The 23413-nt window shown below is 41.2% G+C and overlaps 1 protein-coding gene and 1 long non-coding RNA gene across 2 annotated transcripts in view; both read right to left on the reverse strand.

The window, feature by feature from the left end:
* LOC138964036 (uncharacterized) overlaps positions 1 to 2505 on the reverse strand; it is a 34913-nt gene extending 32408 nt beyond the window's left edge. The window contains exon 1 of the mRNA XM_070335915.1: positions 447 to 2505. Coding sequence (XP_070192016.1) covers positions 447 to 1881 — 1435 coding nt within the window. The 5' untranslated portion in view covers positions 1882 to 2505. The remainder of the gene's footprint in view (positions 1 to 446) is intronic.
* The window catches only part of LOC138964044 (uncharacterized), a 428123-nt gene that overhangs the window by 220982 nt on the left and 183728 nt on the right, over positions 1 to 23413 (reverse strand). The gene's annotated exons all lie outside the window — the stretch shown is intronic.

Here is a 23413-nt window from a genome sequence, read left to right on the forward strand (position 1 = left end):
CTTTGAAGGCGGTGTGAGAGCATTTTAAATAGTACATCACATAAGATGAACTTCTCACATATAAACATTAGGAGTTCAGGAGACTTTAAATGAAACTAGCTTTGACAACTTAAAAGAACATCGGGGTATATTAGACAATGCACCGTACAGCTTAAAACTGGATTAACGACATTATTTTGCAGTTTCACACTGATTTTAGTGTATGAACATTTTACATTTATAGAGTATTAATTGCCCTTGTTGTAACAAATTGATAATAGAGCTAAAGACTGTTACGTTTGGAAGGACTTTGTCTTGCTAGACTCTACCGAAATTCCCAACCAACACGACTTCGAGAAAAAACAAAAGTACCGCTGTAGGAACATCAAAAAACGACCTAGTGTATCTTGAGAACTGACCTGCCAGGGTGATTCCCTGCTAACGACAACAAGAAAAAGAGTACTTACCAGTCTTCTTAGGCTTCTTGGTTCTCTTGGGAGCAGAGGCGGCAGCAGCTGTGATGGACTTCTTGGCGGACATGGGTTGCTGAGGGGGGACGTTGTGCTGCTGCTTGGGCTTGGGGGCCTTGGCAGCGGGCGCGAAGGACGGTGCCAGACCGCTTCTTCTGGAACCGGAGGCTGCGGCGCTGGACACGGGTCGCTGACGTCTGCTGACGGGTCTGCGTTTGGCCTGGTTCTTGTTTGCAGTGCTTGGAGGTTTGGGGGTGGGCAGGGCGAACTTCTGTCTCAGTACTCTGGGGGTGGCGGATTTGGAGGTCCACCAGGGGAAGTGGGCCAGGGAGAAGCGGTCTTGAGACGTGGTGGAAGCTTCTACGGCCGCGTTTTGCTTGTTGTTGTTGGCGTTATTGTTGTTCATGCTGTTGGCGTTGTTCTGATTATTGGCGTTGGCCTGTGTTCTGCTGTCGCTGGTGGCAACGTAGATGTTCTTTTTGTTGTTTCTCTTATTGTTCTCGCTTCTTTTGTCGTTGATTCCAACTTTTCTGTCATCTTTGGTTTGGACCATGTTGTTGTCGTTGATGCTGCCTTTGTTGCTGTTATCGTCGTCGTTGTTGATGCTGTTCTCGTTTTTCTTGTCATCCTCATTCTTCTGCCACCATCGGCGCCTGGTGGAGGGTTTCTTGCCTTTGCGGTTGAAGTTGTCGTTGTTCTTGTCGTAACCGTCTTGAGTCTTCCTGTACTTCTTTCGGATTCTCTCGTTGCGCATTTTCTGTTGGAGGACCATCTGTCTGTGCCTCTCGCCTTTGGATCCACTGTAGAGGTAAGGATTCTGGCGCTTCCCACTTCGTCCATCACTTGACTGCCTCTGTACGTTGAACCTGTTGGGTCTCTTTCTACCGAACCGGCTGCTGCTTCGTCTGCTGTTATCTACACTGTTCTGCTCGTCGGCATCGTCTTCCTGCTCGGCAGAGTCGTGTTCCTTGGAGTGGAAGAGCTTGTACCTGGGGTCTGAAGTATGGGGCACCTTGTGGAAGTCATCGTTCTCTTTTCTCAGGTCGTTGGGTCCCAAGTGCCTGACGGTGACGGGTCTGGACGTGGACTCGTCATAGTCGTAGCTTTTATCCTCGCCCTCTTCAACGGGGTCAGGGTTGGAGGGGTTGGTCTGGAGCTCACGGTACCCTGGGGTGGGCACGGTGGCGGGCTGGCCGCAGTCAGCATTCCGAGGCCAGTCACAGATCTGAGTACGCGTGTTGAAATGCAGGCCACCTGGACAGCTCATCGTGTATTTCTGGTCTCCTATGCAGATGTCGAAAAGGGTTGGGTTCGAGGGGTTGCAGATATAAACGCCTTGAAGGCCTCCGCAGGCGTCAGCTCGTGATTGCGTTACTAGCGTTAGCCCGGCAGTGAAAGCGAGTAGTACTTTGAGATGCATTATGGCGTTCATGTTGTGTACAAGAATTCTGCCTTGCAGCAGTAGTTTGTTTTCAAGCAAGAACCACGTTTATGCACCAGTCCAATTTCTATGTGAAAAAGATTGGTGTGCTCTTCTCAAAAGAAAAGCTTTCGAATGTGGCTTTTGAAAATGTTAATACTTGGTGAGCCAAAGACGACCTCACAATGTGATTAATCTACCCTCGAGACACTTTCTGCAGTGTTTACAATCTATCTAAACGAACAATTGAAAGTGAAAGTGTTCAGCAGTATGCAGCAGGTTTCAGAAAACTCGTAGTGTGGCTCGAATCATCTTCGTCTTAGCAACAGCTGCCATTCAGAGATGAACGATGAAAGTTCTTGTTGTCGTCCACACGAACAAAACAAGATAAAATTCAAAGTACAGATCAAATTGTCCAACTTACAGGCTCATCTTGAGGGAATTCACTCACTTCAACGTCGTTGGAGAGTATCACACAAAACGAAAGTAGAGAAGCGTGTAGAAACCAGAACTCACTTGAACTTGGGAAGTCCTGGAAGACAGACGAAGACAATACAAGTTGAATGTTCCCGAAACTTAGCAAGAAAGTACAGTCGCGTCTAATACTTAGCAAGTCCAGTTGCTGAAGAGACAGTGTTGTTTCTGATAGAAATCACTGGTAGCTAACTCTGGGTTCTCTGAATGTCCAGGCCAGCTCGAGTGAACACTCGTAAATGCGATGACACAGGTGGGGACGAGAACCTTTAAATACTGACCACTGGACCTCAGCGGATGATTTTGAAGGCTGGGAGGACGAGGGGGAGAAATAAAACAAGGGGGAGGAGGGGTCTGTTTGCGCAACATAGAGAGAGAGAGAGAGAGAGAGAGAGAGAGAGAGAGAGAGAGAGAGAGAGAGAAAGAGAGAGAGAGAGAGAGAGAGAGAGAGAGAGAGAGAGAGAGAGAGAGAGAGAGAGAGAGAGAGGGCTGACCAGTCGTGTTTCACCTGTGCTATGACGTCAAGGCCCGGTCAACAGACAGGAGGGGACAGTGAGGCGAGCCAAAGATCGAAGAAAGGCAGACCGACAACCTCGCGAGCCTGGGCATGGATCAAGAAAGGGGAGGGGGAGAGGAGGGGCAAAGAGCCCCGCTTGATGTAATGTTTTTTTGCGTGAGCGTGGGCAACCTAGACAATATTGGTGCTGAGACAACATACTGCGGTAGACGGCCAAATGATCACTCTTGCCCCCGACCTTCATGGAGTGACCGTTGCCTTTCGTTGGGTCACACGGTGCTCGTGATTGTTTCTAGGTCAATCTAATTGGTCTCAGAGCTAGCCCCCAACAATTACCCAACGTGTGAGCGGCAAGCAGGTTTTGTTTTTCCCGCCAAATTGTTGATTTTCGCGGTCTTTTTTACACCTCCGGCAAAGCTAATTAGTTCCCGTCGAGTATTCTATTGTTCCTGTTGTTGTTGTTGTTTTGTTGTGAATGAGATGGCAGAAAAGAGGGCAGGTGGGAATGAAGGGAAAGAAGGAAAGTTGTCAAAGAAAAACTTTGAGAAGAATGTGCCATGTGAATTAGCACTGATTGTTTGTGTGTGTAAAACATCAGACAACTGTTAGGGTCGAGCTAATACACTTCTCCGTAGTGCAAAATGCGCGTGTGCTTGCTTGTACGAAAACAAAGTATGTACTTCGCCCTATTTTTAGTACGGATGAAAGAGAGTCTAACGTGTTATAATTGCAGTTTCACCTACCTCTTAACTTAAGCTAATTTGAAGTCTACGTCTCTTTCTTCTTTCGTCTTGGTCTTTTTTTCCTCTGACTTTTTTTTAAAATGTTTTGATTTCCTTGTATCAGCCTTTTAGGTCGCTTTAAGCTGAGAGTAAGGATCGAAAGCAGCAGCAACGCCTGGATGTGCGAATCGAAGCAACAAAGGCGGTATTCCTATAATCTCACGTTGTAGATTAACGAAGCTAAGCCTCGCGCTAAAAACAGAGCACATATCCCACACACTTTTCTATTTACAATAAAAACACAGCTGGTGAGCATGTTTTTCTAATTGTTTGGCTGCTGTCTCTGTAATCGTTTTTTGTGTTTTATTTGCAAAATAATTATGTGAGGTAAAAAAAACCCTCTTATCCTTCACATAGATCAGCAAACGCATGTTTTGACCATACGGACGCTTCTAGCATGCATTTCTATATCTACAATAATAGAACAGCTTGTTTGTGTTTGTGTTTTGTTGGTGGTTTTTTTTCCTATATTTTTTTCATTTTGAGAAGAGAACAAAACGTGATAAGTATAGCTGTTTGTTATCAGACCAGTCAAGTCTTCCCTCATATCGTTGGGGACACCAATGATGTATGGATCGAAGCTGCGTCTCTTTGATATAAACTTTAGTGGGATTTGTGTAGACAATAACTGCAACCCATTAACAGAAACTTACTTTCAACTCTCAACAGAAAAATAAAGACGTATATGAATGGCACGATCTAATATGGTTTCATAATTTATATCATTGCCCTAAAGGTTTAGAACCCAAACTGAAGCAAAAGGTAATTACTGATTGAAACAATATGATTCACTCTACGTTTAGAAACTAATCAATGTGATGGGTAGGTGAAAGGAACACGTGAAGCCTCTTAAAATGTGTCATAACCCTAAAAAAGATACGACCCCCCCCCCCCCCCCCCCCCCCGAGATATTACCATGTTGCCAATGTTTGGTGTTCTTAGACTGAAAGGTTAAGATTAGAATATCGGGAAATCATTATGTAGAAAAAGAAGAAAGGTGCTGAAGCTAAGAGTATATATTTTCATCATCTGATTAGTATTTGTCTGTTGTATATGGGCTATTCTCCAGAGCTGGGTGCCCATTTGTGACATGCATTCTTAGTCCTTTTAATGATGTATATTAATTCGCAACTAGAAAGTATTCTCTTTACTTTCGTCATTGATACTCCAGTCAGATAATGAAACAGACATTCAACAAAAACATAGTATACGTTTTGGTATGGTTAACATGTCTCAGTTAAATAAAGAAATATCACTGGTTTAACGTGGTTTCCACTGGTACGTAGCTCTGGAGAATAACCCGTATGCTGTTTTCTTACTTTCAGTACTCGTTTGTTTACAATCTTGTGAATTATTTGGTGTTTTTAAGGATAAAAAACCTGCCACAAATAAAGGTGTTTTGTGTTTTTGAATCTAAACATTTTGCCATTATGGAAAATGTTATCACCAGTTTAGTCTTTTGCTCTCCCTTTCCCTGCTCCCTTGTTCTCCTTCCTCTTTCAACATTCCCGCCCTTTTTTGGGGGCTCTGCGTTTTGTGTATTTTATCCATTCTGTTTTTAAAGGGAGGGTTAAAAGGGAGAGAAAAACGGACTGCCAGTAACACTTGGAACAACTGTTCAAAGAATTCACTAGGCTAGTATTGTTGATACCATAATCCTTTTAAAGACATAACTCCAGAATAAATACAGTTACAGCCAGCTTTGGATCTTTCACGTACAGATAGTGATGCATTTTGAGATCTACACCTTCAGATTATCATGAAACTAAACAGGGGCCTTTGTGTATTTTCTATTTTGTTTCTTGCCCCCTCCCCTAAATTCTACACTTTCATACTCTCTTTGGCATTGACTCTGTCATTGTAGTTTGCCCATTTTTTTATTTGGTCACCTTGGCATAATCAGAAAGTAAACAGGATTCTTTGTGTATTTTTCTGTGTTATTTCGTGTCCCCACCCTTAAATTCTACTTACATACAGGTGATCCTCCCATGGTAGTTTGCTTTTATTCTTTGGTCACCTTGAAAGAAAAAAAAAGAAAACTAGGAACAGGAATCTGTGTAATTGTTTTATTTCATTTCTTGTTCCTCCCCTTAAATTGTACTTGCATACTCGGATGTAACATTGACCCTCCCAATGTAGTTTACCCTTTTGTGTTTGGTCACCTTGAAATAGTCAGAAAACTAAACATGCTTCTTTGTATAATGTTCTGCTTTTGTTTCTTGTCCCCACCTTTACATTATACTTACATACTCATCTTGACAGCATCACCCTGAAGTTTGCTTTTTTCTTTGGTCACTTAGAGGAAGGGATAAAATAAGAGAAAACAAGATTAAACGAAAAAGTTTACAATACCTTTACGTGTGGAAAATTAAACAGAGAGCAGTTCAGTTGTAAGTGTGTAAAGAGGGCTTTGGAAAGCAGTCACCAAGGCGTTACCACAAACGAAGTGGAGGAAGAGAGAGCGGGAAATAGAGGTATAAGACGCCCCTTTCTTGTACTGTTGTGTTTAAGAAAGGGGACACTGTGTAAGAAGTTGATTTATCCTACATATGTGAGAGAGACACCCGTGAGATAATAATCGTTCAAATCACACGTGTGTATATCATGTAAATGAGGTCATGTCAAGCAAGTCTGACAGGAATCTGTTTTTCCACTGCTTATGGTGCCAAAGTCACCGAGACAAACGTCATTATAGAAACAAAAATTGCGCTCGCTAATTACCCTCCATGAATCTTTAGAACTAACACGTCACGCCACACTTTCAGAGTGACGTTTCCTTGCTTTGACGTAATAGATTGCACGAGGCTTTAGAAGAGATCGAGGTTCCAAAACAAGCGTCTTCAATTTAGCTGCCTCGACTGCAGGACATGTTCAGTAAAATACACGTAAGTACAGTATGTAGGATAAACAGAATACTACATGGCTTGCTGTGTCGTACCAGATTTACACTCGTTGCTTTTTCAAATAGTGAACAGCTCGCTTTCGCTCGCAGTTCAATATTTAAAAAAAAACCCTCGTGTAAATATGGTACGACACAGCAAGCCATGTAGTATTCTGTATTAATCCTTCATACGTGAGAGAGACCCCTTATTAGATAACAATATCGTTCAAACCACACGTGTGTATATCATGTAAATGAGGTCATGTCAAGCAAGTCTGGCAGGGACCTGTTTGTCCACTGCTTATGATGCCAAAGTCACCGAGACAAACGTCATTACGGAAAAAAATTGCGCTCGCTAATTCCCCTCGATGAACTTTTGAAACTAACACGTCACACAACACTTTCCAGAGTGACGTTTCTTTGCTTTGAGGTAAGAGACTGCACGAGACTTTGGAAGAGATCGAGGTTCCAAAAGACGCGTCTTGAATTTCGCCGCCTCGACTGCGGAACGTTTTGAGTAAAATACACGAAAGTACAGTATGTAGGATAAACAGAATACTACATGGCTTGCTGTGTCGTACCAGATTTACACTCGTTGCTTTTTCAAATAGTGAACAGCTCGCTTTCGCTGGCAGTTCAATATTTGAAAAAAAACAACTCGTGTAAATCTGGTACGACACAGCAAGCCATGTAGTATTCTCTATAACGAAACCACGAACTCTGAATCATAAGAATTTACATGATTAAACACAAAACGAAAACAAAACAAACGAACGCCAAATTAGTGGGTTTTTTTAAGCTGGCACTGATAAATCTAATTTACTCTAGCTGATCACTGTGGTTTAAGTTTTTGTTTTGTTTTATTTGTGTGTTTGCTTGCTTTTGTAGTAGTAAGAACCAGCAGAAGAAGATGGAGATGACTATGATGATGATGCATGGTTTGAGGAAAGTGTGTGTGTGTGTGTGTGTGTGTGTGTGTGTGTGTGTGTGTGTGTGTGTGTGTGTGTGTGTGTGTGGGTGATGGGAAGATGTAATAAACTGGACAGTATTATGTGGTGGGGATGAGGGAGGGGGGAGGGTGGTGTTGGCTTGAGGGGATCCTGATCCAACAATGAAGAACACTGTGACATTAATGTAACCCAGGTCTCGTAGTTATGCAGATGCATTGTTTAAAATGATCAGCCCGAAACAGAATGTGGACAGGTCTAAAAGCAGAGTGTCAACTGACAGAAATAAAACATCCGATAAAATTAGAGACATGTTCTCACGCTGACCAAACACGAGTGTCTCAGCTTGTCAGAAAATGTCAAAAGTGTCAAAGTGTCAGCGTCTCAGTCTCTCTCGTTCTATCTGTGTCTCTGTCTGTCTGTCCGTCTCTGTCTCCCTGTCCGTTTCACGCAACTTGTTTTTCTTTCGGAGAGGGAGTCCAGATGGTTGGTTTGATGGACGAGTGGTGGTGAATGTTTGGGTAGAGCACATTTTTTTTTTAAATTCTCGTGAACTTGACCGTCAGAGTTAAATTAGGACACAAGCCATCTCATTGTTTTGCCCTTGACCATCAACACTGAGTCCACTCAGCTCCCACCACAGCCACCAGCACGTGACTACCGTAGAGAGTTATTCCCATCTGTTTTTCTCCTGTCCACTCGCAGACATGTCTGCCCCCCGATGACCCCTGCTTAGACAAAAAAGTACACTGACCAGTCGACCACGCGTCAAGCATTAGGAAACGTGCCGACCTGCAAAATGTAGCAGCATGGTCACAACTAACAGTAACCGTCAACTGTTGCTCTGAGACCCTGTGTTGGTTTCATTGGCAGCCTGTGTAATTAGGCCACGGTGTGTGTGTGAAAATTAAAGCGGGGTGGGGAGGGGGGGGGGGGGCAGGAGATTGGGCAAGGGATTGAAAGAAAACCTTAGGATGAACATAATGCGGCAGTGGGGGGAGGTATTGAGAAAGGGGGAGGGAGCGGGCTACTGTACGCGTTTGCATATGATGAAAAAGAATTAAATGAAAGAAAGAAAGAAAGACAGACATAATTACACAGTAAAAGAAACAAGTCAAAGTATATATTTCAAGAACAGGAAAATGGCAACTCAGACGTTTTCAGTGGAAAAACGCCTTGGCTACTGCTTCAACTGGCAACATCGTTATGGCTGTTAACATATCACACCAAGCCGATGGCATGCACACTTTCCGATCAAAATGGCGGGTAAAGTGTATTTATTTCATCAACATCTAGAAATATAGAATGACGTTAGTGCGCTTGCCTACCACACTTATTTTGGGGCAAACAAAAAAGGTCCATAATTTGTTCCACCACCAACGAAAGCTCTTGCCAACTCGGGGATACAAACGACAGCTTCTCGTGAAGTGAAGCTGTGTACAAAGTGAATGACCTCAGTCTCTGTCATTTGCTGAAGAAGCAAGAAAAAAACATCAACACCAAAAAGAGCAACTCGCAAGCATGGTAACACATATAAACTTTGGGTCATCACAAACATAACCGTATCACGATATTGGAATACAGTTTTGAGATGAAGATATTATATTAATATTTTATCTAACTTAATGTGAGCGAAGTTTGAAAGTTATGCCATTCTGCCCCATCTTTTTATCGTGAGAAAATCTGTGCCGCCATCATCTTCAGTTTTTAAAAACTATGTTCTGCAAGCATACCGTAAAAACCAACCAGAACAAAATAAAAACAGAATAACAAGCAAAGAAGCAAGGAAAGTAAGAAAGAAAGAAAACAACAGAAAAATATCAGCAACAAATCCAAAACAACAACAACAGCATTCAACAATATCTGTTGTCGTCGAAGAATCCCGCAACCTACGACAAATGAATGTATTATGGAAACACTGATGTTGGTAGCTGGTGATTTTTTTTAATACACTGGGACAAACATATCGACACAATACGCGCACTTACACCCACAGCCACATTACAGAAAAGGGAGAACAAATAGGGGGTCGGGGCGAGAAAAAATACAAACGAGTGAATTTGAAAAGGTGAAAATTCTAAATTTAGAAGAGCATTGATATTCCGGGAAAAAACTGGGGTTGGTGCAAATTTACACTGATACTGGCCTTCGGAAGTAACATTTGAAACAATGTGTAAACACACACACACACACACACACACACACACACACACACACACACACACGCACGCATGCACACACAAACACACACACCACGCACGCACGCACACACACACACACAAACACACACACAAACGCACACACGAACGCACACAAACAGAGTAGGGGTCCATTGAAACATGTACAACCGGACGGTTCGGGCAATTGCAAACGCCATTTAACCACTAATGCGTCAAAAATAACACAACAAACAGGTTGTAACATCCTGATGCATAGGAACACACACAAAACTCTACTGAGAGCGAATAACCGACCAGCAACATTCTAAAACAGTCCCGGCAAACAAATACTCGCCTCACTCTTAAAACCAACAACCGAACACCAGCAGCGGCGGCAAGCATCTGATCAGAAACTCCTCAAAACAACACAAGCAAACAAATAAAGAGGAAAAGAGCCGCTCAAACATTAGAAGAGACAAAGACAGACAAAGGGGTGTCTGGTGTTTCCATTTTCAACCCGTTGTTTGTGTTGTTTTTTGTGAGGAATGCTGCATTGTCAGGGTCGGGGCGAAACCAACATCGTTCTGAATTTCATCCCATGGTAATACTTCAAGGTGTCTGTTGAAGGTTGCGCTTTAAAACAGCTGAGTCAAGGATACTGCACAGCGAGAGAGAGAGAGAGAGAGAGAGAGAGAGAGAGAGAGAGAGAGACAGACAGACAGAGATAGAGAGAGAGAGACAGAGACAGACAGAGAGAGAGAGAGACAGAGAGAGAGAGAGACAGAGACAGAGACAGACAGAGAGAGAGAGAGAGAGAGAGAGAGAGAGAGAGAGAGAGAGAGAGAGAGAGAGAGAGAGAGAGAGAGAGAGAGAGAGAGAGAGATCAAATCAAATCAAATCAAATTTTATTTTACGAGGGTTGTGGCATAAGCAATATAAACGAGCTTCTTTTCAACCAGCCCTCGCCCAGAGAGGGACTATTCTAATCTTAAATACATATATATACAAACGTAAAACAATTACAAAAGATAAGCATGACAGTAAAAAATAAAAAAATAAAAAGGCAGAAAAACTATTCACAGGACTATATACACGTTGTAGGCTATACATACATTCTTGCGTTATGAAACACTGATGCTTTATGGACAGATATGATCAATATGAAAATAATCAGAACGAAGAGAGAGAGAGAGAGAGAGAGAGAGAGAGAGAGACAGAGACAGGCAGAGACAGAGAGAGAGACAGACAGACAGACAGACAGACAGACAGACAGACAGACAGACAGACAGACAGACAGACAGACAGAGAGAGACAGAGACAGAGACAGAGAGGGCGAGAGAAAGACAGACAGACAGAGATGACAAAAAATCCTCTTCTTACATTGTGTTAGTAGCAGAACTGCGCCAAAAATACAGTGAACGTTTCATTAACAATTGACATCAACTATGTTTATGAGAACCAATTTCAAAATCACAACCTGAATAGTGAAAAGATTATTTCCAATGTAATATTTTCGAAAACAGGGTAAAATTGCATGACTTTGATTGAAGAGATATTTATATGTCGAAATCTCCAGAATGTGACTTATGGGGCTTGAAAAAACGGTATAAAACACAGGACCAGGTGTACAAGCCTAGAATTTCTGTATTTATGAACCAGTTGAGATTCTTGACGTCGGAGAGATGTATGAGGGTGAAATTCGAGTTGATTTTGTTATGTCTTGCCTGCCTTGTTGCGCGCAATTGACAAAAGAATAGTACGCGTCAGTTTTCTGAATGAAAGTTAAGTTACAAAACAAGGTACATTTATTTTTCAAACTTAACTTCCAGAAAACTGACCCAAAGAAAATTCCTGCATGCATTCCCTTACAAAAAGCAATGAAATAACTCTGATTAAGTTCGAGTGTATTTCTTAATGCATTCCTCAAAGTTCAATATTAATGCAAACGCTTTAAAAAAAATATTACTTTGTTCATGAAAGAGCATTACAGAAACTGGCGATGTCAATTTTTCCCCATCGTTGCTGTTGGAAAAATGGAAGTTCACCAGGGGCTGAAGTCTTTGAAATGACTTGCTATCATTTGCAAAAACAACGTAACTCATGTCTACTAGTATCTTTTATGAAAAGAACTCTATCAAAACGTTTCTTAGTACAATTAACATGTAGACAGATGCCAAGACTTATTTAGGGTGAACTTCTACCAACAAAATCTTATTTACTTCTTATTTCACGTTTACTAATTCGCCTTTTTTTTAAAGGACGAACCTTTAACTTTCAGAGTAATGTTTTTGTAATCTTGGATTTGGATTAATACATGGTGTTTTTTTTTCGTGTATTTGCTACACTTATTTAATTTTCCTTGTAATTCACTAAAGTTTTGGGTTTGAGTGTAACAGGTCCTGTGATTGTTCACATTCCCCGAACCTCATTAAAACATTTCAGGCGATCATGTCTCGTTGATAACCATTCATTTAACACTTGCCGATGATGCGCATGTATACAGGTGAAGCTAATCTCTGCTGACCAAAAGTACTCATGGCAAATAGCAAAGACAGCGTCGGCAAACTTGATATATATGGATATATATTCACATTTTGAAACTGAAAAGTACATGTATTCTGAATCAACATCGCGCGTATGTTTTTTTGGCTCTCTACTCATGCAGGAAAGCAACGATACTCTGACTGAGAAGGTTTTTCTTCTTCTTCCAAACGCGGAAGATCCGTCAAGAAAACGCCTTTGGTTTTTCAGGGATTTCACTCTTTGTCCAGATTTATAAAAAAAATCCGGGAGGCTCGGCCATTCGAGCAAGTGTGAATTCAACTCCCAAAAACGGATGAAGCGTTTTCATTCAAGGTTAACTTTTTCAGGGTTACCCACACACACACACGCACAGTTACACACAGTTACACACACACACACACACACACACACATAAACGCACACACACACACACACACACTCACACTCACACTCACACACACACACACACACACACACACACACACACACACACACACTCACACACACACACACACACGTTTACAATGTCATGCCTTGCTGGACCATTCTGGCGATTTCGAATTCATCCTCTAGCAATTTGTCAAGGGTGTTCGCTGGAGGCCAACCTTTGAGGTGTTACTGCTATGATTAGTATCAAAGGAAGGAAAAGGAAGAGGAAGAGAAGAGTATGAGAGACAGAGAATGAGTGATACAGAGACAGAGAGAGAACGAGAGAGAGAGAGAGAGAGAGAGAGAGAGAGAGAGAGAGAGAGAGAGAGAGAAAGAGAGAGAGACACACACACACACACAGAGAGACAGAGAGAGACACAGACAGAGAGAGAGAGAAGGAGAGTGTGTGAGAGAGAGTGAGCATTGAGAAGGGTAGAATGTTTAAAGGCTACAAGGCATTCAAACAGCACGGTGGTAAGACATCTTCACATACGAGGGAGATGAGCCAGATAGTTACGGATTAACTTGCAGAAATTACTTTTTTGGGGGGGCAAAATTTCAAGGTTACACCTTTTTCAAACCTGGATCATTACATAGAAAACTAGATAGAGAGATAAACGAATAGTCGCAAAGATAAACAGATTGACAGACGCATGAACCATGTTTGTAGTCAATATTGTCTTGAACAAAATGTTGCAAAGACTGTGTTTGAAACGTCAAATTAAGATAAACAGGAATTATTTCCTGATGTTATCAATCATTACTGAAGGGGGACACAAACAAACAAGTAACAAAAGTAAAAGATGGAAGGATAACACAGGAACAGGGAAGGGAAAAGAGGAAGAAGAAAACTGACATGCAAGAAAATCTCCCTTACTCGTGGAGCAAATTCTCTAATTCAGAACCTGACACTCCTTCACAGCAAACTGCTAAGTCCAAAATCCCATCATAAGCCTTTCTTCTCCGCCCCTTTACCTGCCAGCTGCAAAAAAAATAAAAATCCACGACGGGAATTTTTTTTGCATTTTCCTCATGGCTTTTTTCGCACACGGGTCCCTATTCATAAATGGAAACATGCCACAACCCTCCAAAACCCTCCTTAAACACTAGTCCATAATCATACAGCTTAAACAACAACGGCCAGACCGGGCTTCCCTGCGGCGTGCCAAACTGTGACGCCTTCCTCCACCTGTTACGTCAAGTTCAAGTTCGACGGTTAAAAAAACGTCAAAGGTTCAGGCCTCGGGCCAGGGAATTTCCTTGGCATTGATTTGTGACGTTGCGGGGGGATTTGTGGTCGAAAGCTTGAGTAATCTCTAAAAACACAAACGCCCGTTCCCACTGTCCGTTAGAACTCCAGACGCGGCCGAAGTCAGCGATCGACACACAGGGAGAGAGAGGCACGAAAGTAGAGGGAGGATGTGAAGAGAACTCGACTGATACCAGCTAGCATGGGAAAAGAGTGGAAACCGAAAGGGTGTAACTGTAAGAAGGACTGAAATGTGTTCAGACTGCATGGTGCGATAACAAACCTTCAAATACGCACGTAATACAAATTGATCAGCACCATTTTCTCCTTTTAATGCTCATAACATCTGAAATAGAGAATGGAAGGTATTTTATAATCTAAATCATTTATGCTCAAGTTGAATAATGATACAACATTCCGTGGAGCATTTCGTTTATATTTGTGTCATTTCAAACAACTTATTCATATTTGAGTCCATACCGGGCATTGGGGCCCTGGTAGCTTATTTGGTAGAGCACTGGACTTGTGATCCTAGGATCTCGGGTTCGAATCCGGGCCGGTACGGATATTGGTCAACTTATATGTGCAGACTAAGTGACGGTATCCATGTTCCACCCCCATGTCACCACTGTGGCACGTTTAAAGACCTCGGTCATTCTGCCATAAATGCAGGTGGCTAATTACACCTAAACCCGTTGGTAGCGCGAATCTGTTGCTCGTAGCTTTCCAGTTGGAGGAAGCGACCCGAATTTCACAGCGATGGGACAATAACTGAGTTACGAAAAGAAAATGTGGTATGCATGTTACGCGAGTTATGTACTTCTGAATTATTGTAATGTATTGAGTGTAAACAAGCAATCCGCGTACGTATGCCTAATTCTTTCTCCCATGACCTAAAGAAACGTTTGGGAATAGCAAGCCATTCATCAAATTAAAATGTAAGGCTAAAGTATATCGGTTACATATCAGCCGTCTTACACATTGTCCGCTGGGCACAGCTTCGGAGAATGACAAACCTACTATAATCTATAGTCAAGCATTACTGGAGTTCAAAGCAACTTTAATTTGCATAAGCTAGGATGCAAAAAAGTCGAATCATTCATCACATGTCCCGGTGTCACAACGAACCTAAAACGGCGTTTTCACTGTGCAAATCACACAGTTTCTGTTGAAATATGTTTTCATTTAAACTCGCCTGTGATCTTTTTTGGAAAACTGATTTTAAACCTCAAAGAATAACGTCTCAAAATCGACAGTTACTTTCAGATATCTAGACAAACATACACACAAAAACGAACAGAATAACGATTAAATATCTACAGCTATTAAAAGATAGCTCAACAAACATTGAGAAACAAATCAGTTAAAAACCGCAAAAGGTGTATTTGTTTAATTTGTTTTAACTGATGTTTTAGAAATCAATTGGCCGACTCATTTAATCTTTGATAAAACAAATGGGAACGTCATTCTGTGACTGATGATTCAATACTTAATCAAGTGAATTCAGCAATATATAGCGAAACGCTGTCCCGCACTTAGAGAAGAAGACATACACGAAATTGGATTGTTTAATCGACACTTAGGGTGAGTTAAAATGTACACTTTTCTAAAAGTTTAGACTCTACTAAATCAACAGTCGTTTAAACATTTTCAGCATCTCCCAGAAACATACTCGGACTTCAACCAGGCTCAACCCCCTCCCCCCCTTTTTTTTTTACCTGGTCGAAAAAAACCAACATGGCCATTTTTGTATGTGGAAACAGAATTGCCAAGATGTATAAAAACAAACCGGTCGTATACGTCAAGGCAGCTTGTCCTTGCCATGATGTGACCTTTCGTAAATGTTTCAAATATCTATCTCAAATCCTTGAGATAACAATCCTCCATTCTTCAGCTGGATCTACTGACCTCTGTGTGATGAATTCACGATGTGTTTTGTCGGTGTCTTCCTCGCAAACGTCTTACTCGTGTCTCTTTGGGACAAAATGTAGACCTCACAAACGCATAAAGTCAGCATTGAACTATACCGCGTTGCTGAATAAGCAAGGCGAGTTCAAATGAAAAGAGAAAATGGTTCATAAACTTGAAGCAGCTGTTTTGGATGTGACAGCTTTTATGTGTACAATAAGAACACTGGGTTGTATTGTCATAGCTGAAAATAAGTATTGTCTGCAGGCCTTAAACTAGGCAACCATAAATACAAAATACTCCCAGGGTAAATTTATAGAACGTTTAATTAACGAAAATACAAAACGTTCATATTGCTTCGACCTCTTGGTGACCGAACAGACTCATGAGAATGAGAATGTGAACATTAAAACAATAAAGACTTAGGTTGTCATTTATTGCAATTCCATAAACGTTTCATAACTTAACCAATCGGATTTTTTATTCTCGATTTTGGAATGCTAGCAACTCATCTGTTTTGAATTTTTGGGAGATGAACATTTAAATGTTGCATTATTCACCATGCAGTTTGGTAGTAATTCCATTTCAATTAGGCACAGGACGGAGTTGAGACACGGAAAACGCGCAGACAGACAGACAGACAGACAGCTGCCTTGACGTATACGACCGGTTTGTTTTTATACATCTTGGCAATTCTGTTTCCACATACAGACAGACAGACAGACAGACGAACAAATAGACAGACAGAGACTAAGAGAGAGATGAAGGGAATTGAAGAGACAACACTTAAGTGAAGCATTGCCAGCAAAGGCTTTGTAACCAGATTCTATAAGGCAAGAGTATGTGCTCGGCAGCCAAATAAACATATTTTTTTATGAAAGGAAAATATCATCAATAACAACATGCATAGCCTTAAAAATTGAAAAAAAATACGTAGAATACGTCAAATGTTGCTTTGAACTGCCAAAGGAGAGAAAATCTCTATCCGGACACGTGTTGTCTGGAGGTCGGATCTCATGATAGCAAAAGTTAAACGTGGTGTCCTCAACTAAATGCAACACTTCCTTTTCTACTTTTGTACTCATAGGCTACAACTCGTGTTTTGCACGAATGGGTTTGTACATGTATGACCGTGTCAAAGGCTGCCATACTTCGTTTTGGGGGAATGTGTGCAGGGTCTTTTAGTGTACCTATCACCCAGGGAACACTGAAATGAATCGCACGATCTTTTACATGCGTACTTGGTCATGTGCTTGCGTGTACACATGAAGGGGAATGAGGCACTAGTGGGTCTGAAGATAAGTTGACTTGCGAGATCAGAAAAATCTCCACCCTTAACCAAGTTCAAGTTCAAGTTTTATTAGTCCATAACCCATGGGGGCATTTTGAACAATAAATACAATCAATACAATCATGATATATGCTAATATAGTAAAATAAAAAAATAAAAAAAATAAAAAAAAATAAAAAAATAAAAATTATGAAAAACTGTTACAAATTCTATTAATAAAGTCCAAAATATTCTTTAGCAATTTCTTTTTCTTAGTAGCAAACAACTTTTTAAATTTAAGTGCATTAGGTTTTTTTCCAATAGTAAGGTGGTAACAACTCAGCTCTTTCTTCTTTGAAAAAATCACAGACAAATAAATAATGGAATTCATCACCTATGTCTTGTGATACACATTTGGTGCAAGTTCTTTCTGACCTCGGGATGTTAAGATATCGTTCTTTCTGTACAGGCAAATTGTTGTTTAATGTTCTAAACTTCATCATTGAAACACATTGCTGATATGGCAGGTGTGTGACATATTCTTCACATGCAAAAATATCTTTAAACATTTGATAGTTCCAAAACATATTTTTTGTTCCAATTTCTGTAAACCATTTATGGATATACTGGTCATAAAGCTTCTTTTTACTTTCCTTTTAAACCATGCGCTTGAGTATTGAAAATTTTCTTGAAAAGTCCAAAGGCCAGAGAGACCAATTTCATTTAAGGTTTTTTCAATATAACATAAATAATTAGATTCAATCATCTTGTTGATATACAATTTATAAGTAAAGCAATACACAATACTTGAAATTTTTTTTTATGAATAGGACTAATCAGTTTATACCAATAGCAAAGCATTCTACATTTCATATTAACATCTAGTGGATATCTTCCAAGTTCACCAAATATCATAGCATTTGGGGTTGATTTTTTTAGTTTGAAAACAATTTTATAAAAACGCAATTGAAGTTTAGTAGCAAGTTCACAGGAACCAAAACCCCATATCTCACATCCGTATAGTAAAATTGGAGCAATTATTTTATCGAACAGGTCAACTTGTATGTCCACAGGCAGTGACAATTGTCTACAAGTACGCAAAAGAACAAACATTGCCCTTGAGGCACGATCATATAGATTCTTCTGTGCGACTGAAAATTTATTATTATAATTAATCTTAAGGCCCAAGTACATTACATCAAACACTACTTCGATTAAATTGCCATTATACGTAAACAATGGTTTATTTCTAATTTTACCTCTGGAAAAAACTATAACTTTCGTTTTGTTTACATTAATATTTAGACGCCATTTTAAACAGTATTCGTGCATTTTGTTTAAACATTCTTGCAGGTTTTTTTCAGACTCTGAGCAGATCACAGTATCATCCGCATACAGTAATAAAAACCTACAAACCCCGAACCTTTCACTCGTAGGGCCTACGCCTTAATAACTGGGCTATGCGCCCGTCTCAAATGCGAAACGAGTGAGATGATACAAGTAATTAGTAACAGTGAAAACATATTTACTAATCCAGAACACGTCAACACTAACAAACAATAGAACCGGTTTCCCTCCATCTTCTTTTCCAGCCTTGTCCGTGTTCGTTCCGTCAGTGTTGCTTTTGCTTTTTGTTGTCTTTGTTACCTGATGAAGCTTTTATGACCAGACTTCAGCTTCAGACAGACAGAGAAATGTTCTTGCATCCACTCCATGCATGCAGCAACAATTTTCGTCCGCGAAAAACACGTCTTCTCGCGCTGCGTTCAAGACGGAAAAGGAAGTTGGGAGGTTTAGCTCCCTTGAATTATCGTAGGTTTGACTTTCTACAGAAAAGCGACCAAATTAGCTTTTCCGATTGTCTTACGGAGGTCTCAGCTGAACCAGGTCATAACCAAATTTAAGTAAAGACTTAAATTGTTTTATAAGCGAATATTCGTATTATTGTGCTGTCCTTGTATCGGTGAGTACACAATTCTTTTGTTGTTCAACTTTAGAACCGGTTTCGACAATACTCTTCAATCAGACGCATCGAATGGTCAGTCTGTTAAAACCGACTCCTTTGCCGTCTTCTTTGATACTGTCAGTGTACCTACTAAGGACATGTTCTCTGTTTTGTGTGTGCTTTCATCAACAATTGTTATCGTATCACAGTTTGGCTCTGTTTTCATTCCATATAGAGACCAAGGCTAGACATTTCTCTCCACAGGATAGTTACAGCAAACATGGGCATTTATGAGAATTTCAATTTAGATTAAATGTATTACTTTTTTATTATTTTTATTTTACTCACTGTTCCAACAAATATCGTGCAAGTGTGTGTGACCTACCATGGACATTGACATGTTGATGTACAACACCTCTTTTATTTCTTTATCTTCTACTTTGGTTATGTATGTGCTGTTGAAATATGTGTTTGTGAGTCATACAGGCGTGAAATTATACAATCAGCAATATCATGAATTTACATCAAATATGCTTATATGTGCCATGTGTTAAAACAGATCCACAAAACAAAAACAACAAAACATCGCTAACAGCAATACAAGTCAATAAACATAACCATTTCGTTATTTTATAACATCATTATCAAGTGTTAAAATGTCAGCAGTTCTTTACGCAGGTAAGCCACACTCACAACCTAATGTGGGCCTGATCCATCCACACGCACACCCACCCACACATACTCGCATACCCACCCACACATACTCGCACACCCACCCACACATACTCGCACATCCACCCACTTATACTCGCACACCCACCCACACATACTCGCACACCCACCCACACATACTCGCACACCCACCCACACATACTCGCACACCCACCCACACATACTCGCACACCCACCCACTTATACTCGCACACCCACCCACACATACTCGCACACCCACCCACTTATACTCGCACACCCACCCACTTATACTCGCACACCCACCCACTTATACTCGCACACCCACCCACTTATACTCGCACACCCACCCACTTATACTCGCACACCCACCCACACATACTCGCACACCCACCCACACATACTCGCACACCCACCCACTTATACTCGCACACCCACCCACACATACTCGCACACCCACCCACACATACTCGCACACCCACCCACTTATACTCGCACACCCACCCACACATACTCGCACACCCACCCACACATACTCGCACACCCACCCACACATACTCGCTCACCCACCCACACATACTCGCACACCCACCCACTTATACTCGCACACCCACCCACACATACTCGCACACCCACCCACACATACTCGCACACCCACCCACACATACTCGCACACCCACCCACACATACTCGCTCACCCACCCACACATACTCGCACACCCACCCACTTATACTCGCACACCCACCCACACATACTCGCACACCCACCCACACATTCTCGCACACCCACCCACACATACTCGCACACCCACCCACTTATACTCGCTCACCCACCCACACATACTCGCTCACCCATCCACACATACTCGCACACCTGCATTCCCATACACGTATATACCCAGACTCGTCCAAAATGTTACTCCCACCCCCACCCCCTCGCACATTTGCTCACACACACCCCATACCATTAAACTTCATACTTAATCAAAATTTCCTTATATACAGTTCTTTTTCCAATTTATTATTCAAATCATATATCTCTCACCATATTTATATTTGCTTATATACATTTTGGCAATCAAAATTATATGGTTCATTATTGTATTTTGTTGGCTTCTTGAATGTATTACTGTCGTACGAGCGAGAAGAGCAAATGGTGCAACCCAATTTTGCGCCCAGAGCGGGGGTACAAACACCACTTTTTTGTTTACAGGATGGATTTGACAGGGGACAAGCGCCACCCAGAAAGGCCACTATAGCCTACGTCTTGCAGGCAAATTCAAAGAAAGGAACAAGTTTCAAAATCAAATTAAAGATTTTACTTGCCCTTTCAAGTCTGAATTTAAGGAGAATGTTTCAGGAGTGGAGACCAACATACCAACATTCTCCTCAATCTCTTGATTATCGTCATTAGAATGAAGCAAGCGTAGAACCCTTGTTAAGCCAATTTAGGTAAGATGTGAAAAATTAAAGCAAAATAGATTAGTCTTAGTACGATGAAGATTAAAGAGAAGTATTACAATCCCCAGCGTAAAGAAGGTTCATTAAAGTACTCTTCAATGTATTTTTTTGAATTGTCAATCCTGTCACAGGTTTTGATTGAACGTTGGCAGCATCCACCATTCAGACAGTGGTTTCTGTACGGCACATCTTCCCTGTCTCTTTTCCGTTTTCTATGCTCGCTGGCTCCTACTCCCAAGGACACTTTTATGGGGGAGCGTATTGCCGTTTTTACATTTAGTCAAGTTTTGACTAAATGTTTTAACATAGAGGGGGAATCGAGACGAGGGTCGTGGTGTATGTGTGTCTGTGTGTGCGTGTGTGTGTGTGTGTAGAGCGATTGAGAGTAAACTACTGGACCGATCTTTATGAAATTTGACATGAGAGTTCCTGGGTCTGATATCCCGGGATTTGTTTTCTATTTTTCGATAAATGTCTTTGATGACGTCATATCCGGCTTTTTTGTAAAAGTTGAGGCGGCACTGTCACACCCTCATTTTTCAATCAAATTGATTGAAATTTTGGCCAAGCAATCTTCGACAAAGGCCGGATTTTGGTATTGCATTTCAGCTTGGTGGCGTAAAAATTAATTAATGACTTTGGAAAATTGTAATTAAAATTATTTTTTTATAAAACGATCTAAATTTACGTTCATCTTATTTTTCATCATTTTCTGATTCCAAAAACATATAAATATGTTATATTTGGATTAAAAACAAGGTCTGAAAATTAAAAATATAAAAATTATTATCAAAATCAAATTTCCGAAATCGATTTAAAAACAATTTCATCTTATTCCTTGTCGGTTCCTGATTCCAAAAACATATAGATATGATATGTTTGGATTAAAAACACGCTCAGAAAGTTCAAACGAAGAGAGGTACAGAAAAGCGTGCTATGCAGCACAGCGAAACCACTACCGCGCTGAACAGGCTCGTCAGTTTCACTCCGTTTTGCACAAGCGACGGACTACGGTCATTGTGAAAAAATGCAGTGCGTTCAGTTTCATTCTGTGAGTTCCACAGCTTGACTAAATGTAGTAATTTCGCCTTACGCGACTTGTTAACACCTCCCATGTGCGCAGTCATACAAGAGACGCTCCTGTCGAGACGACGTGTGCATGTCGACATGCTGTTGCAAAATAAACCATCGCAACTGTTGGCCTGCTGACTCGCGGTATAATGATAACTATCAACAACATTAATAGCCTCATGAATGCCTAGGTCTCCTCCAAATGAAAGCAATAAAACACACACACAATAACAAAAACACGCACGCACACACGCTCGCACGCAGCCACCCATGCACGCACGCACCCACCCACGCACGCACTAACACACACACGCAGGCACACACACACACACACACACACACAAACACACCCACCCACCCACCCACCCACACACACGCACACACACACACACACACACACACACACACACACACACACACACACACACACACACACACAGAGGACAATGTGCTCAAACATGAATTGCAAGAAAAAACGGAAAATGGGCGATGAAAGAAAACAAATTAAAGAAAAATGTAATGTGCATGATCAAATGTATCTTGCAGACATTCTGATAACAATGGGCTATTTGCGTGCACTGTAAAGGCTTTAATACAAAACTTCAACAGTCGAGTCTTTCTTACCCGTCTTCGTCACATCCATGTTTTGAACAAACTACGTGTTTTATTTACCTTTGATAGCAAAACATGTCCTCCTGACATGAAATGCTCTCCCACGACTCTTTTATCATTTCTTGACATTTGATTCAAAGGAATAAATTTTTCACACCAAGAGTGGGTAATCTGCGTGTGTGTGTGTGGGGGGGGGGAGGGGGGACAGAGAAAGAAAAGGAAGTTATGAAAGAGAGAGAGAGAGAGAGAGAGAGAGAGAGAGAGAGAGAGAGAGAGAGAGAGAGAGAGAGAGAGAGATAAGGGATGAGAAAGAGAGAGAGAGAGAGAGAAAGAGAGAGAGAGAGAGAGAGAGAAGGGATGAGAAAGAGAGAGAGAGAGATTGAGAGAGAGAGAGAAAGAAAGAGAGAGAGAGAGAGAGAGAAAGAGAGAGAAGGGATGAGAAAGAGAGAGAAATAAAGAGAGAAAAAGAGAGAGGGAAAAGAAAGAAAGAGAGAGAGATTGAGAGAGCGAGAGAGAGACACACACACACAGACACACACACACACACACACACACACACACACACACACACACACAGAGAGATTCAGAGACAGAGAGAGCAAGGGATTCCAAACCCAAACCAGGAA

This window comes from Littorina saxatilis, linkage group LG4 (assembly GCF_037325665.1).
Source record: "Littorina saxatilis isolate snail1 linkage group LG4, US_GU_Lsax_2.0, whole genome shotgun sequence".
Lineage (NCBI taxonomy): Eukaryota > Metazoa > Mollusca > Gastropoda > Littorinimorpha > Littorinidae > Littorina > Littorina saxatilis.